This window comes from Scomber scombrus, chromosome 11, assembly GCF_963691925.1.
Source record: "Scomber scombrus chromosome 11, fScoSco1.1, whole genome shotgun sequence".
Lineage (NCBI taxonomy): Eukaryota > Metazoa > Chordata > Actinopteri > Scombriformes > Scombridae > Scomber > Scomber scombrus.
This window is the reverse complement of record NC_084980.1, coordinates 20,520,118-20,537,707: the sequence shown is the minus strand read 5'-3', so window position 1 is coordinate 20,537,707 and position 17,590 is coordinate 20,520,118. Positions and strand designations below refer to the sequence as shown.

Here is a 17,590-nt window from a genome sequence, read left to right as displayed (position 1 = left end):
GACAACAATGGATCTCATAAACAGATGAAACATTTCTGTTTGAAAGGTTATGATAGTTGGCTCGAAATATTTAACGTGAAGATTTACATGATGATCATGTTGATAAGTGTGTTTGAGACTAACAGAACCCATTAACCCCTTTTAGCAGAGTATGTCCAAGCCAGGCATACCATATATTATTATTCCCAAAAAAAGTTGGGCTACGAAGAAATGCATGTGATATATACTATACATGTTTGAGAATGGTATCTTTGCTTCAGGGAGATAAAAATCCTGTCCGAGGTAGCATGGCATTTCCAGAGCGTGACAGACACAATCCTGCACTCCTGTATTTGGAAATTCATGGCTCCAGACAGAAGAGATGGAGTCAAACAATTGCCAAAACAATTGTCACACCTTGTTATGTCCATCTTTGTGTCCATCATTATATATGTCTATGGGCAGGAAGTACTAATGATGTTGGTTAGGTTTGAGCCTATATTCTGGCAGATTTACACCATGACAAGTCCGTCGGAATTAAACATCAGCACTTCCAGTTTGCACTGTGGCCATGGATGTAGAGACAACTAAAAAGAAAAAATTCAACTCAACTCACTTATGAAACAAGATCTGCAGTGTAAGTCACGCTATATCATGTCTAGCTTCAGATTTGACTGTGTTATGACTCAGAAGAAGAAGGAGAAGTGCTTCATGACGCACATTGCCATTCCATCACATTTCAAAATTAACTCAATGCATCACCGGTTCAACTGAAAATAATTGTACTTACACATTTGGATACTACAGCATGTGAAAGTGACATGAAGCACACATACTGTCTTGTAAAGAAAAGGAACTGTGGATTTACAAGAATAATGGTTTTCATTGCAAGAGAAAAGCTGTAATGTATTTAGGGAAAATCTATCTATCTGACTATCATGCAAACACTCCACAGTGCAGTCATGACTGCCAGATGCTCTTATTCAGGGAGGGAGGTAATCAAAACCACTTCACCCAGTAGCACCCGCGCCTCTCAGTGTGCCCTGAAATAGGGTGTTGCTGAGGTGTCAGAGGATCACACCCCTGCTTCCCAGCTGCTCCAAAACCCACTCTTTATACTTTCTCTTATTGTAGCCACGCACACTCTCACACATACACATACTACACCCACTCAGAGTACCTCTAGACCAAGAGCCCAAAGCACAAAGGTGATGTAGTGACAGATGCTCCTGTCACATACTTAGCATATCTCCACCTCCAAAATAGTGCAACTGCAGGAGCCGCTCTGCCTCTCTCACTCCATGGAAACCAGCACTACTATTCATAATTCATTCATCTCCACTCCCTGCTGGATAAAAGCAGCTCTTAAACTGCAATCCTTCACCCAATATTTATCCAATCTGACCAAATATTATAATTAATGCCTCCGTCTCTCCCCTCTCTCTTCTTCAGGCCAACATATTCCCCCGCATCTCCCTCCCACCCTGTCTAACCTTTCGATGCCAAGTTCACAGATAGAGAGAAAGTACTTCCTGTGAGAGGCCGGGCTGGCTGCCAGAGAGACTGATCCACCAATCTGACACGTTAATGAGATCCTGGCCCATAGTACTGGAGTGTCAGGCCTCCTCCACTGCAGCATCAGCCCTGCCGTGACCTGCAACACACACGGACACACACAGAAATACACACACAGAAACACAAGCACAAATGAATCTGAGTCCCTCTCCACAAACACACATACACGCACACACACACACACACACACACACACACACACACACACACACTAAGAAAGACCGAGGGGAGGGGTTCAGCTCCTTAAATCTGTCTAATTAAAACACCAAATCCCTCTACTCCCCTCACCCACCAACCCAATCCTCACACAGACACACACACACACTCGCACCCCACCCTCCTCCATCCCCACTGCCACCACCCCCGATTCCGCAGGAGAAATGATTATTAGGAATTTAATGGGGGAACGTTTCCCATCCCACACCATCTGGGGCTTGGGAATGGCACGAAATTTGAGGATGCTTGCCTGACGACATGGCAGGGAACATTATTTTCATTTTTTTCCACTTGACTGGCACTCCGATTTTAGACATTGCAGGAAAAGGCTCGTGATTACAATAAATTACCATAATATACTGCAAAATAAAGTACACATAAAGATGGATCTGTGTTAGGTGATAGGTGACTGCATGAAACTTTTCTCAACTTCCCACATGATTGTTGTCAACCTCATTCTGCAACTTATCCCTATAGAAACACACTTTGTTTTGCACTAATTATGATACAATGTCTCAGATTGCAAAAGCACCTCTATACGATATATATCCCCCATTCTTGTCCTTCACCTCCCACACAGCACTGGGCCATATGCTCTCTCTCTCTCTCTCTCTCTCTCTCTCTCTCTCTCTCTCTCTCTCTCTCTCTCTCTCTCTCTCTCTCTCTATCTCTCTCTCTCTCTCTCTCTCTCTCTCTCTCTCTGCCCATGCTTCTTTCTCTCCCCCCCACCCCTCTCTCTCTCTCTCGCTCTCTCCACCCAGCTTAATGAGCTGCATGAATGTAGGGGTACGTGTACACGTTTGACCCCGTGCTAAACTGCTGCACGCCACCCTGTGGACCCTGTGGGCGGGAAACACCCCCTCCTTTCACTCCTCTCCACTCCTCCCCACCCTCGTCAGCCTCCCATGTGAGGCCCCAAGAGGGATTTGAACCCTCCACATACATGCATACACACAAACACACCCGGCCTGGTTGGAAAAAGCAGGAACAAGACTGATGAGGTGAGAATCTTTCTGAATAGGAAAACAAGACCTGGCGGTAAAGTGCAGGTTAGGGGGTTAAAGCACCTCTTTAGCCCCCTAACCCACAAAGGACTCCAAAGGGACCTCCAACAGCCCAGACTTCCATTTTTAGTGAAGTCAAGGAAACAATTTCTTTTTTTCATTTTCCTGTAAGTTGCATTACTGGTTTTTCAGCCTTGCCATAATTCCTTTCTCTACTGTAAAAAGCACATTTCACCCAACGCAGCATTGTATTTCATTTTCTAAATCAACATGAGGCAAATCCCAACAATTTAAAATTCTTTGCAGTCACATCAAAAGGAAGAATTTTATGTTGTTTAATGATTTCTATTAAATAACCAGTCAAATACTCATTTTACCTACGAGCAGCTTCCACCAGGCCTAATTTAGTGTTTTCAATTTATTTTCTTACAGCTTTTACTCTGCAGGATATTCATGTCTAACTTCATACATATACAACATTTGATATTAATTTCATCATCACCTGTAAAACAGGACAACAAATATGCAAATAATGATGTAACATCTGATTACATCAGACAGTAGAATTTGGTGATGATGTCTTACAACCCCAACTCGTTCCCCCCTTGTCATCTATTAAACTTCTACAAAACAAAAATGAAAGTAACAGTAACTTGAATACTTCAAAGTACAAATGTCTTGTATTTAAGTGATGACTGTGTTACTAAAGCAGCAAAGACAATTATTTGAAGCTCAAAAGTGGCATGACAGGGCCCAGAAGGCAATTCTTGTCTTTTGTGAAATACATGATTTCATACCTGTGTTTGTTGTTGCTGCAAAGATAAACTTGCCTTTTACTAAAGTAATGACAAACATGCCGAGCTCCTTTTCAGTTGTCTGCTTTGCCTAAACAACAAAATGTCTCTCACATGTCTTCTTAAAATCCTTTAGAAATTCAAAGAGAGTCCGTTTTGAAGGTTTTGTAGGAGATATTTCTTCATTTCATTTTTTTCCTTCACATTGCTTTTGCACTCTACATTTGAATTTGTTCTTTAATTGTTTTAAAATTAATTTGATTACATTTTTTGACCATAAAAGTAGGTATGCAGCCAAACCTTTAAATACCAGTCATCTAACTGGCGTAAAACAAACAGCCTGCAAGTGTGAACAAGTGCGTGTCCTCCTACAGTATGTAAATGTGATTGACTCTCCTCCCCATGATAGAGCACACCTGTGTCCTATATATTATATCCTATTTAATGTCTGTTGAGTTGTTATGTCCCTCAATACCTTGAAGAATATTGTCACGTCGAAATGTTTGTAACTTATTCAACTATTCTCGCATCGTGGCTGCGAGTGTGCGACCACTTTGTTTCACACCTGCTATTCCAACTTTCTCTAATGATTACACTCTGAATAAAATTAATAAATAAATAATAACAAAAATAATACAATTAACTGTTTTCAATATATTTTGATGATAATACACCAAAGAGAAATACACATCTTTAACAGTGAAAGTAAGATAATTAAACAAGTTCATCGGACAAACACAACGATATAAACATAAATTAATGATTTACTGCACTTGATTGCATTAACATCAGCTTCATCTTCAGCTTCCACTGATTATTATATGTATTAATTAATGTATTTCTATATGTTGTTCCTCCTCTGAATCGGTTAATAATACAAGTGTGGAAAAACATTCCGCAGATAAAGGGTAATACGTGGAAATAAGTCATTTAAATCTCCTGCTTGATGTTTAGAATAATAAAAAAGAGGTTGAAAGCAACATCAAATTGTTTTTTTTTAATACCTGAAAAAAATAAACAGACAGTTGTCATCTTTTCTTCGAAATTGCATCTCTAGAGATTATATGAATTCATGTATTTCCCCCTTTCCTCTAACTGGAAGGACTGTGATCGGCTGTCTGTGCTCTCTGGCTGACATCCAACACCTCATGAGCACAAATCAGCCATCTGATCAACTGAAATAAATCAATGTATATCGACAAGCGTCTTTCAGAAGAAGAATGACCAAACTTTGTTATGGCAGCCTAAGATTTAACATCGCTTAATTGTATTTTATCTAATAATGAGTAATTAAAAATCCCCCAATCCTGAATCCAGAATCCAAGTTTGATTTACGCTGTTAAATAGAAATGATTGAAATGTTTTGTTTACATGGCCTGTTAAAGTGAAAATATATGTTTCTGTAAACTGTGCTAATACAGGCCTCCTCACACCTCAAGGCTGTGAGATTGTGCTATATTATAACAAGATGACATTTTGGATACGTTAATAAACAAATAAATAAAATTATGCCCGGGGCGTTTTTTTTTTTAAATCTTGATTTATTTGTCTAACAATTTTATTTTTTTAATTGTCGGATGCTGTCGATCACTTCCACAGAAAGCTGGGAAGCTGCAGGGCTACAACATAAAGCCTATCACTGCCTCTTCATTTTTATTGCGACATTACACATCACAAAACATTTAACACATTACTTCACGAATATTTCGATCCATAACGAGTTTTCAGAAGTGTGTGTGTGTGTGTGTGTGTGTGTGTGTGTGTGTGTGTGTGTGTGTGTGTGTGTGTGAGGAAGGAGAGAGAGAGAAAGAGAGAGAGAAATAAAAATATATCTCAAAGTTACAAAATCAACAGGATTTATGAGAATACAGTCACCAACATTGTGCAGAAATACATGAAGTGCATCACAGTTGCTCCTCAGCAGGAACAAGGAAGTGTAAAAATGTTCACATCAAACTATCCAAAAAACTTTCATCTCGTTGCATATAGATGGTCGTCATCTCCTTTTTTTAAGGCATGTTGTTCGGATTCATATAGTTTTGAAACTGTTAACCTTACACAAAATGATTTTCCTTCCAGTGCTCGACCTCAAGCAAAACTGTAGTGAAATATACAACAATGCATCATAAATAATAATAATAACAATAATGATAATGATGATAATAGTAATAATAATAACAAACTTTATGGAAATTCACATAAAAGGTAACACTGCTGAATTGTACAATATGTTTTATAATATATTATCAACATTCAAATTGACGGACTTATAATAAATAAGCTTAAATAAATACAATTTACATTCACCTCGTTACCACACTATTTACTCCACATACAAATGCATTTTACGTTTTTTTCCCCACAACTTCCTGTATTTATAGGACCAATTCAGATGACATCATCATCAGCTCTCCAAAACACATGCACGTCTCCAAACTTTATGATGGTATTTAATTTTGTAACTATAATTGTCATCATTTTAATTAGATATTAGATTATGAGAAACGTCTTGTGAGAGGAACATATATCATTTCTTTTTTTTTTATAAGCAAAGATTGCATTTGGCTGCCTTGCATAGCTCAATTGACCTTTATTGCTAACAGACTGAATCTCTGACTCCAATCATGTCTCAGCAAACTTCCCTGATGATGAAACATTGTTAGATTCTTCTTCCGCGCTGTTTGGCTGATTTCATTTTACTCATTTTTTGCCGATTTCTAATAATATAAGCACCCAAAAACAAAATAACGTGCATTGTATAATCGTCATCCACCTCACGCCATGACCGACATCTAGCACTGACAAATGAATATATACATATATCCAGGATAAGTTAGACAGAATAAACACAATTGCTAAAAATCTTAATTTTAATGAATTATTCGACGTTTGACTTTACGTGGTTTTCCTCTGGAAACCATTATGTGGCACTTGGCCATAAAATCTTAATTTTCTGTCAACGAATGAGAAGATCTGCCTTCAGACTGAGATCATTTAATTTGTTTCCAAACAACATTATCACTGTTCATCTGTCTGCCTCAGATTGACACAAATTAATCATTGAACAATGAAATCTAAGGTGCAGATTTTTCTTATCGTGTTTCAAAGAAAATAAGACTGAAGATATGACAAAATTATTTCTTAAATTGGCATTTTTGCAGTGCATGGGCCTGTCTGGAGTCCATTTCGTTCCACACTCGACATCTGCGGGGGGAAATTGCATCGTTTCTGAAACTTGAGCTTTGTCCATCTGATTGATTAATTGTGGAAAGAGCCATTAACTTCCCCTTGTGCTTGGAAGGACTGGCTGCGGACATGCAGATCGTAGGGGAAACGGGCCTCTGGGGAGACTCTGTACATGGAATTGTGCGCCAGAGCCGCGCGTCCTGGCGCACCGCAGTAGCGCATGCTATAGTGGCTGCTTTTGCTGTAGTCTGGCGGTTCATCGTGTTTTAGGGAGAAAATCCCATTAAAGTTCATCGGCGGGCTAAGCTGGCCGTCGAAATGCGGGCTCCCTCTCTCTGGGGAGGGGTTCTCGTAGTACGGCTCGTACGCACCGCTGTAGCTGTAGTGACGGAACGGCTTGGCGCTGCTGTCCAAGCTGCCGCCGCTGTGGCCGGGGGGCGTGTTCACGTCCGAGCCCGGGTACGGGTACACTGCATCGTATGGCGATCTGCCAGAGAACATGACCTCCCCGTTCTGGTCTGTGAGGAAATTTCTCGCGTTCAGCTGCAAACAACCGGCCACTAAGTTTGTGGTGGGCTGGGATAATCCTTTGCACAAAGTCTGCACGAAGGCGAGAAGGTCCGGTCTCTTCCCTGCGCTCAGAGTTTCTGACAGGGCCCAGATGTAATTTTTTGCCAGTCTGAGGGTCTCAATCTTGGACAGTTTTTGAGTTTTTGAGTAGCACGGAACAACTTTACGCAGGCTCTCCAGCGCATCGTTCAAGCCGTGCATCCGGCTGCGTTCACGGGCGTTGGCTTCATGACGCCGTACTTTGGACCTGTCCATGTGTTCCTTGCTCTTCTTTTTCCGGGGGCCACGCTTTTTAGGAAGTCCTTCGTCATCCTGATCGTCCTCTCTCTCCTCCTCCTCTCTGTCGGAGATGTCGTCCTCGGCCTCCCTCATGTCTGAGTCGGACCTGTCCGGGTTGTGCTGGCGCTCCTGCTCCAGGCTCTCAGGTAAGCTTTCACGGGGATATTTGGCACCAAACCGTGGCTCGCACATCATATGCGGTTCCTCGAAAGGCAGTGTCAACATATTTCCTGTAAAATCAAAGCCAGAACATAAACCATAAGGACAGAGTATACGCCACCGACGTCTTTTGAAGGTTGTCAGTTAATTACCTTGTGAATGGGTCCTCCCAAGAGGAAGAGGAACAAAATTGGCAAGTGAGGCCAATGTCATAGCGTTCTACCTTTCTAGGCACTCAGCTTCATTGTCTTTGGACTTGTTGTGTTAATAAAACCTTTTTACGTCTTTTATTACATACTATCTGATAATGATACATGATAATAGCCCACTTAGGTTTTTTTTTTTTTTTTCAGCAAAAGCGCAGAACAAAATCATTCTACAAACCTGAACTCTGAATAAAAGCTCATTAATGGATAAAAGCAATATAAAGCTAGTGATACTTACCTCTGGTCAGCGTGCACCGTGCATGTTCCCAAATATCTCCTCTGAATCTGCGCTGCAGCTTCTTCTCTTGCAAACCAACAAATTATAAGAAAAAGCTGAACCTGCGCACCCTCTTTTTCTCAGCCTTTCTCTCTTTCTCTGTGTATGTGTGTTCTGCTCTTCCTTCTCCCTCCTCTCCTTCTCTCTCTCTCTTTCTCTCTCTCCCTTCACCTTCCCTCTCTCTTTGAGGAATGACACTCATGCCAACAGCGGGTACCCATGCCATCTGCCACTGACGTCTTGTGGCAGCCTAGACCACGTGTTCAGCCTCCCATGGGACCTCCATTCCGTACCGATCATCTGGCAGCTCCGGTAATGGGCACCGGGAGGCCCGCGTTTACCGTCAAAAACACAGACTGGAAAGGGATAACAACTAATATCTGCATCTCTCCGTGTAAGAAAGATGAATTAATGTCTTTTTATCTGGGACAAATGAGGAGAGACTGCAGGTTTTGTCAACAGGTGAGATAGACAGATAGATGGATAGATAGATAGATGGATAGATAGATAGATAGTTACATAGTGCACTGTGAATTTAAAGTTCATACCACAAAAATGAACACTGAAATCAATTACACCAAGAAGATTTGGACATCCCAGCATGTGATGAGTGAAGTTCTGTTTGGGTCTTTCTTTAACAGCTCAAAAAACAAACGTAACATTGTTTTATCATCTTGACACTTAATACCTTTTAATAATTTTGTGAGAACTGCTTGTAAACCTGATTTTGAACAGCTCAAAATCACACATTGCTTTTTTTTCTTTTTCTCGTGGGTTCTCAAAGACCCAAGAAATCATGTGTTAAATACAGTAGGATTTTTATATGCTGTGTATCTGTGGTTGCACAGCTTCCCAAATGAGTCTGTTTGGTTTTATGTTTTTATAGCATTAGTAACATCACTGTAGGATAGCAAACTGTACACATCTGTGATAGTGGATGGCCTTTTTGCCAAAAAATGTAATATTTGTTCATGTATTCAGTAGTCCATAGTACCAGTCCAGTTTATAGCAAATGAAACAGTTATCACTTCAGTTCTTTCATAAATACAGTATTGAGTTTTATTAAGGTATCGAAAAGTAAAAAAAACACTAATAAACGATGACAAAGTAAAGTCAAAGTCAACACAACATATTCACAGTGTATGCAGTGTTAATGAATGCACAGTATATAAACTGGGTACAGAAATTCCAGCACGCACCTTACATCCAGGACGATTCAAGCATACCAAAGGGATGGCACAGTGTTGGTAGCTGTGGTACCTCAGGACCATAGACATTAAGTACACCCCATGGAAAAGGCCCAGTGGCTCACTGCCAAATCCACACTGGGGCACAGCTGGCACTCGATATGGGTATATGCACTCCTCAGTTATGTGGAACAAGCACACACACACAAACGTAAGCCTGTGAATGACCTTGTTGCAAGGAGAATCAATTAAAGCGACTTATCAATCTCTCTATATTGGACATTACAAGACATCGATCAGCAGTTTGGGCCCGGCACAGCATGTTGATTACACTTTGGTGTGAGTTCAGAGGATGAAAGACCACACAAAGATGAATTCAGTGGTTACAATAACAGCATGTACACAGACACACACACACACACACACACACACACACACACACACACACACACACACACACACACACACACACACACACACACACAAACACACACACACAGAGGTGAATGCATGGAGATATGAGGCACCAAACATGTGTTCTAAGGATTTGCATCTCCATCACTGAGGCCTATGTGATACGCATCTTGATGCATTGCTAACGAAGCGAAACATTAAAGATATGTATAATGTAACTACCAATGCGATTCATTTCTATTGCAATGTAGTGCAATTCAATATGATTTGATTCGACACAATACAATTCATTGTGATGCAAAAGAATGATGCTATGCAATTCAATATAGTACCGAGAATTTGAGTTCACTTCCTATGAATACAGCAAATCATAACTTAACTGAAAAGTCCCATTCTTATTTTACATAGTTGTTTCACTAGTATTGCAACTCAGTAAGCATCTTATTTATGCTGTTTCTTTTTTACCTCTAAAAAAACAATTAGACCTTTCAGAAACATGCCTTTTCACAAGTCCTTTGTGGTGCTGTATTTTCTGTCTCCAGTTTACGTGCATACACTCTGTGACCTAAACAATTACTACAAAATAGTTAAAAACTGGAGTGCTTGAGTTTTGTCTCCCACCTCTGACAGTGAGAGTAATCACAAAAACATTGTCAACACGTGCTTACAACCCGCATCACAAAACTCCCGTGAAATGACTCGTTTCACTGTAAGAATTTGATCCATTCAGTCTGATAACATTGGAAAGTCTAGAAGAGTTGCACGATTAACTGACTTTATCCCCATTCAAGTTAGCAGAGAGATAACTGGAAGTTAGTCGCTAATGAAGCAGAAGTCTGCATTTTAGGAATGTCAAACCTGACACCAGATTAAAAACTCAGGTATACTATGAAACTCAGAGATTTATCTGGCATTGATAGGCATCATAAGCATAAAGTGAACTTGTTTAGCGAGGGCTTGAATGTTACTGATGTTCATTTATATGTAAAAGTTCCACACAGCAGGTTTAATAATCCATGTGAAATAATAAAGCATGCTAGTGTGCTTGTGAAACACTTTAGAGAAGAGGAATCAATCTAAATATCAAATTATTGGTCACATTTCTATATAATAAAAGCACAGGGCCTCTACTGATAATTAGCTATATATAAATAAATCAGATTTTACTGATGCAAAAATCTTAAAAAACGATGCATTGAGAGTTCATCTTATATTCTATCTGGTGCAAAGTTATTTAATCGGGGCAATTGTATTGTGAACGTTTATGTGCACCGATGCAAATCAGTCAATCTTCTCATCCCTAATGTGTTCACACAAAAAAATGCAGGCACGTGTGCATGTAGACAAACACATAATGTACACGAACACACCTAAAATACACACACATATGCAAAATAATTTAAATATTAAAAAAAACAGTTCCTTCATCACTGCCTTCCCCCCAAAATGCCTCAGCTGGTCTGCTGATCGTTCTGGTCCAGCAGACACACACACACACACACACACACACACACACACACACACACACACACACACACACACACACACACACACCAGCATCTGATGAGTCAAACTCCCCATCTCAGACTAATCAGTTGACTGCACTAATTGCAAATGCAAATATGCAAATTTATATTAATTAATTACTCCACTAATTAGTTCTCTTGTCTTTTCAGGTAATAAATCATGGTGTGGTTGAGAGAAAGGAGAGAGAGACATGGCAGTGATCTTTTGTCTGCTAGAAATCCTTATTTCAGGTCTGAAACTGATGATCCTGTGAGGTTTTTGGGACACTTTTCATTAAAGCTGTCCTCCACTGAGACACCTTAACCTCTTTTTTTCCCTTCACAACAATTCTAACCTGTAGTTAATTATTTCAATTCTTATTTTATGTGTTATACTTTGAGGGTGGAAGCCTAGTAATTTGAGAGGTATAACAAATAGCAGAGGTTGGTAAATCAGGGTGTCTCGCTGACAGTTCTTGCCTGTCAGCTCTTTTAATTATCACATTATCAGCTTTTATAGGCACGGCGCGTGGTGTAGAGCTGCAAATGAAGGCGCCACTGATCGCACGCTGAGTTGGAAGCGTTTCTCAATTGATGTCAGCACTTAAGGAGAGTTTGTGTCTGGATGATGAGTGCAAGGTGAAATGGTTGAGGGTATGGTAATAAAGCATGATTCTGTCCATGCCATTAGTGCTTCCTTCTGTGGCTCATTTCTCCAGTGGAGCTTAAGCACAACTCTGATCTCTGAAACAAAGCATGTGTTTTAAAAATCCTGACACTTAGGCAGGTGTTTCAGGCTAAAATACAAGAGCAAGTAATTTATTTAAAGAACTTGTTGATACACAATACCATGACAAATACCTTCTTGCTCCTCTTTCAGATTTCAGATCATTCCTCTCTCAATAAACGTTATAGTTGGCACATTTATTGATCTAATTTATGGTAAAATGTTACCAAATTTGATCTTTTGCTGCACCAAAAGTATATTCTTAGACTTTTTTCAAAGCTTAACCAGGTAAAAGTTTGAAATCTAAATTTAACAAAGCAGCAAACTGTTACCACAATAAAAACAAAACAGTCAATATCACACACTTGTGTCTTAGAATTCAATAAAAAGTAAGTATTTGACATTAGAGACTGGGGTTTGAATTGTGTCCAATTCAGGTAACAAAAGCCTCTTTGGTTAAACGATAGAAAGATTGCAGTTCTTCTGGTGGTCTGGGCATTGGGGCTCAAACCATGAACTGCAATGTCTCCAATTCAGGACTTTCTGTTGCACATCATTCCCTCTCTTTCTCTCTGTCTCTCTCTCCCCCCCTCATAGTTTTGGTGAAATGTTAATAAAATAAACATGTCCTGTCTTGTGCTACAAGTCACTGGTGACTTTTACAATATTGAGTTAAGACCACCAATTTTCACGAAACATACTAATTTGAGTTCTTAAACATTAAGGTAGAAAAACAACGTCATGTAGATATTTTGCAGAAACAAATGAAATGTAACAATGAACATTTTGCAGACATGTTCTTTCTACAGATACTTTCCTAAAGACACATTTTTTAAGTTTTTTAAAACTAAAAAAATGAGTCTTTCTATATATTTTCAGGTGGAAATGATTAATTTTCTAAACACTGCTCTGCCCTGACTTGGGGAACTGAGGTTTGTAAAACATTTGACATTTGTCTGTATAGGTTTTGGTGAATATGAGCAAATACATCACTGTACGTATTCATTATTTGCATAATTTACCAAACATGGCTCATCATGGAGCAAACATTCAGTCTACAGAAACAAGATATTGAGCTGGGTTTGGTATTACTCAGCAAGTTATACAGCAGCTCTACAGTGACAAAGTTTTAAAAATGCAACTCAGTCAATCAGTCAGAGTAATTCAGAATATTGAGAGTTGGAATCCAGTTGTCAATGACCTCATGCATTACATATACCTTAGAGTCTGAAAGGGAAAACATGCCATAAAGAAACTTTAAGTGGGCAAGTTTCATGTTGGTTTCAGCAGTGAGAACACATCCAACAACCCCCCGCCACACTGAAGGCGCGCAGCATTTTGGACATGCAGAGGAGGGCTGAGGATTGTGGGACTGATTACCAGAGGCCAGGTCCTGGACTGGTGTCCTCCAGCTGTGCTGTTCTACCCAATTAGAAACTCCATATGTTGCCCCACTCAGCTGCTGAGTGGCCACACCTCCCCACCCACACAGGTGGAGCACTGTGTATGTGTGTGTGTGTGTGTGTGTGTGTGTGTGTGTGTGTAGGTGTGTAGGTGTGTGTGTGTGTGTGTGTGGGTGTGGGAGTTTGTGTGTGTTAGTGTTTGCCTTTGTTGCTGTTGTCTATCAACACTCCATTGAGAGCTAAAAAAGGAAGTTTCTCCTGTTCCCATTTGAGCGTACAGCAGAATAATTACCTCACATATCTGATATAGCTTTGTGTGATGGTCCACTACTGTAATACTCTCTTAATCCCGACTCGTTTCCTCACACACAAACAAAGTAACTCAGACTGTCATTGTTCCTTTGATAAGAAACACTCAGGTATTTAGGTGGGTGGCATAGATGTGCTAATAGTATTAAAATATGGGAATATGAATAATGGATATGTTTTTGAAAATGTATAATGTAAAGATGTTAGTCCCGTTTTCAGACAGAGATGGGATGCAGACGTGAAATGTTGCTGGAGGCAACCGTTTCTTTTTCAAAGCACAATCTGTTCGCACACGTTCAAAGTGGCTGTGACAATCTGTTGTGGTAGAATGCGACACTTCCGCTCCCAGAAAGTGATAAGACTAATAAAAATGTGTCAGATATCATATTTAAGTAAGAGGCACGTCTTTAATGGTATATATGTATGGTATGGAATATTTGGGAAACTCTGTTTTGTAAAACAGAGGTGGTGGTGATGGAGGTGTATAAACAAAACAAATACACAAAAAACACATCACTCATGTTCTTCAAATCTTCTGAAGCAGCTTACATGAGGGATGCTTATTTAGGTTTTGCTCCCAAAGAAGTAACAAAGAGCTCATGAAATAAAGTTTTAGTTGTATTTGTGAATCTACTGACTTTTAAACTTTTTTTTGCATTTTTTAAAACAATTCAGATTTTTTTTCCCAGACATGATGCTGGGATGATTGACAGTGCTGTAATGTCGTTTTCTCACCTAATCAACACTCTTGGTGTTGATATGATTTCTTTCTCCCTCTCCTCTCATCAACTGTCCTCAACTCCCGTCGCCTTGCTGTGAGTGTGTTTGAAACACTTCTTAACCAAAGTGTGGCATGAAACTAGTATTTGGTGTACTCTGCAAATTCTGTTGTATATTTGGTTTACTTCACTTATGTTATTAACAACCTGCTGCAAGTGTATGCACTCACATAAGAAGTTGGTTTTGCTGATAGTCAGATGACCATTGACTACAAATATGCTGTGTATTGTCCAAAATGCATTCAAATTCATTTTAAAGTTAGCACTGTAAACTATGAAGTAGAGTTAATTTGCTCTCCTTATACGGGAGCTCATATTCATCACTAATGTTTAGATTGCATACAAATATTTCAGAGTCTGCATGTGTTCAGCCATGCAGTTTGTCTTAACACTCTTAAATGATAAATGTTGTGAGAACAAAGGTCTCAAACTCATACAGTATCAAAGACTGACGTGAAGAACAAGAACATCACAGTCCTCAGTTAGTTTACTTCACCAGAATATGGTACCAGTTAACAAGTAAGTGGGTCCTTCCAGTTTGAGTGTGACAGACAGTTAAAGATGCTTCCTATTAGCCTGTTCGATCATGAGTCAGTTCCCAACCTCTTTCATCATCATACTTGACGTTTAGTCCTAACCTGTAGGCTGCAGCCACAGCAATCCATGTCATTTTGAGTCTCTTACTAATACAGTAGCAAAGTCAATGCCAACGGCAGTATTGTAGTTGTTTATTCAGTCCAAAGATAACGTTGGAAGAGTCATTGAGAGGTCTTATCTAAACCCTGATCCTGATCAATTGGTAACAGTGCTTTTACATGCAAAGATGCAAAGTAATCAGCAGTTGGAATTTGCTAGTTTGTTCTGACTAGACAGTTATTTCCTGATGTAACCGCTAATGAACCAACAACGATGGTGATTCATTTCTATGCGTCGTCTTTCTGTTAAAGGCTCTTGTTTCTTGTTAAATACACATCTACATAAACAAGATGATCAGCTTTCCTTTCTTTCTTGTCCAATTGATGATAAGACTGATAAAACTCTCATGTCTGAGCATTAAGTACAGAGCAATAGCAGTGAGGTGATTAGCTTAGCTTAGCATAGAGAGTGGGGGGAAACAACTAAACTGATTTTGTTCAAAGTGAGAAAGGCAATTTTATTTGTTGAAAAAGCACAAGCACGGTAATGCTCAAACAATAGTTTTTTGGGTGGCAACAACAGTCAGGAGCAGTTTAATCTCTATAAACAGATATCTGTATCTGTATAAATGCAGAATCTGTAGCCAAGAGGACAGCATTTTGGTACCACAAGTGTTCTGGTTTCTGTTTGAAGTCTGTTTGTAGTACTGACCAATTTGAGTGGGCTTTGGTTGCATGCAGGGAAAAGCAAAACAGGTGGAACGTATTGGCTGAAATGCAGTCTCGGAGCCATCAGCTATCGTCTCACCATGATTTTGCTTTTTATTAGCTTGTTAAAATTGTTTGTCTACATTCATATGCATATCTCTTTTTAGCAATTAGCCAAAATGTCCTCTGGACTGTCTCTAGTTGCTAATCGGACTGTAAATGACCGGTGCATGGAAGAGGAAATTTTGGACCAGATATCTGTTATCGGTTATCCAGATATTGTTTGCTGGCTACACCAGAGCCACCAGTATATTAGCTGTTGCCCCCAGAGGCTAAATCATCATCAGACAGTTAGCTGATGGGCACCAACATTAGGATCAGTGCTGCCAGGCAACCCATGGAGACACTGTAAAGAAGTGCTGAACAGACAGCACATAACTCCCTCTAAAATGATAACATGTCAGTTTAACAGTACTGTTTGTGTCAGAATTAAACAAACAAGATACCTAAGAGTAAAAAAGCTCACAGTACACGACCTGCCCCGCAACAGTCAGCCACTGTTAGCAGGTGAATTAGCATATAGCATTTAGCTGCTATATATGTTTAGATATGATTATATGAATACTGATACATGACCTAAAGATTTACAAGAGATTTAAATCAACACCTCTCTGACACAGCCTCAACAATAACTGATAATATTTACACATAAATATTATAACAAGATATAAAGATATTATATTTAACAGGTATTCATGTTGTTGTTATTACCTCTCTTTGTATCTATAAGTTATAATCATTATAAGAGTTGAACATATTTTAGTTACAAAAGAAGTTTTTGCAAATTTGAAGCCTAAAGCATGATGTAAAATATGTTTTTCAGTGAAAATGAAAAATGAAGAACCAACTTCTTAACATCTCAATACACCCCTGGATGCTCAGTATAACTCCACCTTCTTCTCCACTCTATTAAACGCCATTGTAATGTTGCTGGAAATATCTCAACATGACACCATGCCATCTGTGTTAGATCAGTTTTAGCGAGAACAAGTAACATGGTGTTGCAGTGTTAAATTGGTTTGAGGTTGTTTTAAAGCAAAAACTCTGCGTGATGAATGGCAGCACAAACACAGTAAACACAACAAAGATAGTAAGTTAAGTATTCACTGAAAAATGGGCTCTTAAAATCTTTGCTGTTCTGTAGTTGTGGTTAATTTGAATGAACCTCTTTTGCAGCTGATAACAGTGGTCTATTGATTTTCTTGTCTTTATTCAACAGAATGGAAAAAAATCCAGATTCACATATTTATACAACATATAAATACAATAATCCATTACAAGTCAAAGTACTGCATTGCATTGTACCTTAATCTAACGTATTATCAGCAAAATATACCTAAAGTACCAAAAGTTAGTCATTATGCCAAATGACCCCTTTCATGGTCTTATATCGTGCAGTATATCATAGGATTAGTAACATTGACGGATTACTGAGCAGCAGTTTTGATTGTGGTGCAGCTGATTTGAATTGCTTTATAGTGTTTATCTTGAAAAAAAACTTAAATCCTCAGAAACTATCGCTGTTTTTAATTGTGTCCTTAAAACCATCTTTGCAATGACAGTATTTTAACTTGTTTTAACTTGTTTAAACATGTCTTAGAAATGTGTCTGCATCTTG

The 17,590-nt window shown here is 39.2% G+C and overlaps 1 protein-coding gene across 1 annotated transcript; it reads right to left on the bottom strand.

Moving 5' to 3' along the window:
* Nucleotides 1–6,826: 6,826 nt before the first annotated feature.
* Nucleotides 6,827–7,828, bottom strand: neurod6b (neuronal differentiation 6b). The gene has a single exon (XM_062429223.1). The coding sequence runs from the start codon at nucleotides 7,826–7,828 to the stop codon at nucleotides 6,827–6,829; it is 1,002 nt and encodes a 333-aa protein (XP_062285207.1).
* Nucleotides 7,829–17,590: the final 9,762 nt, after the last annotated feature.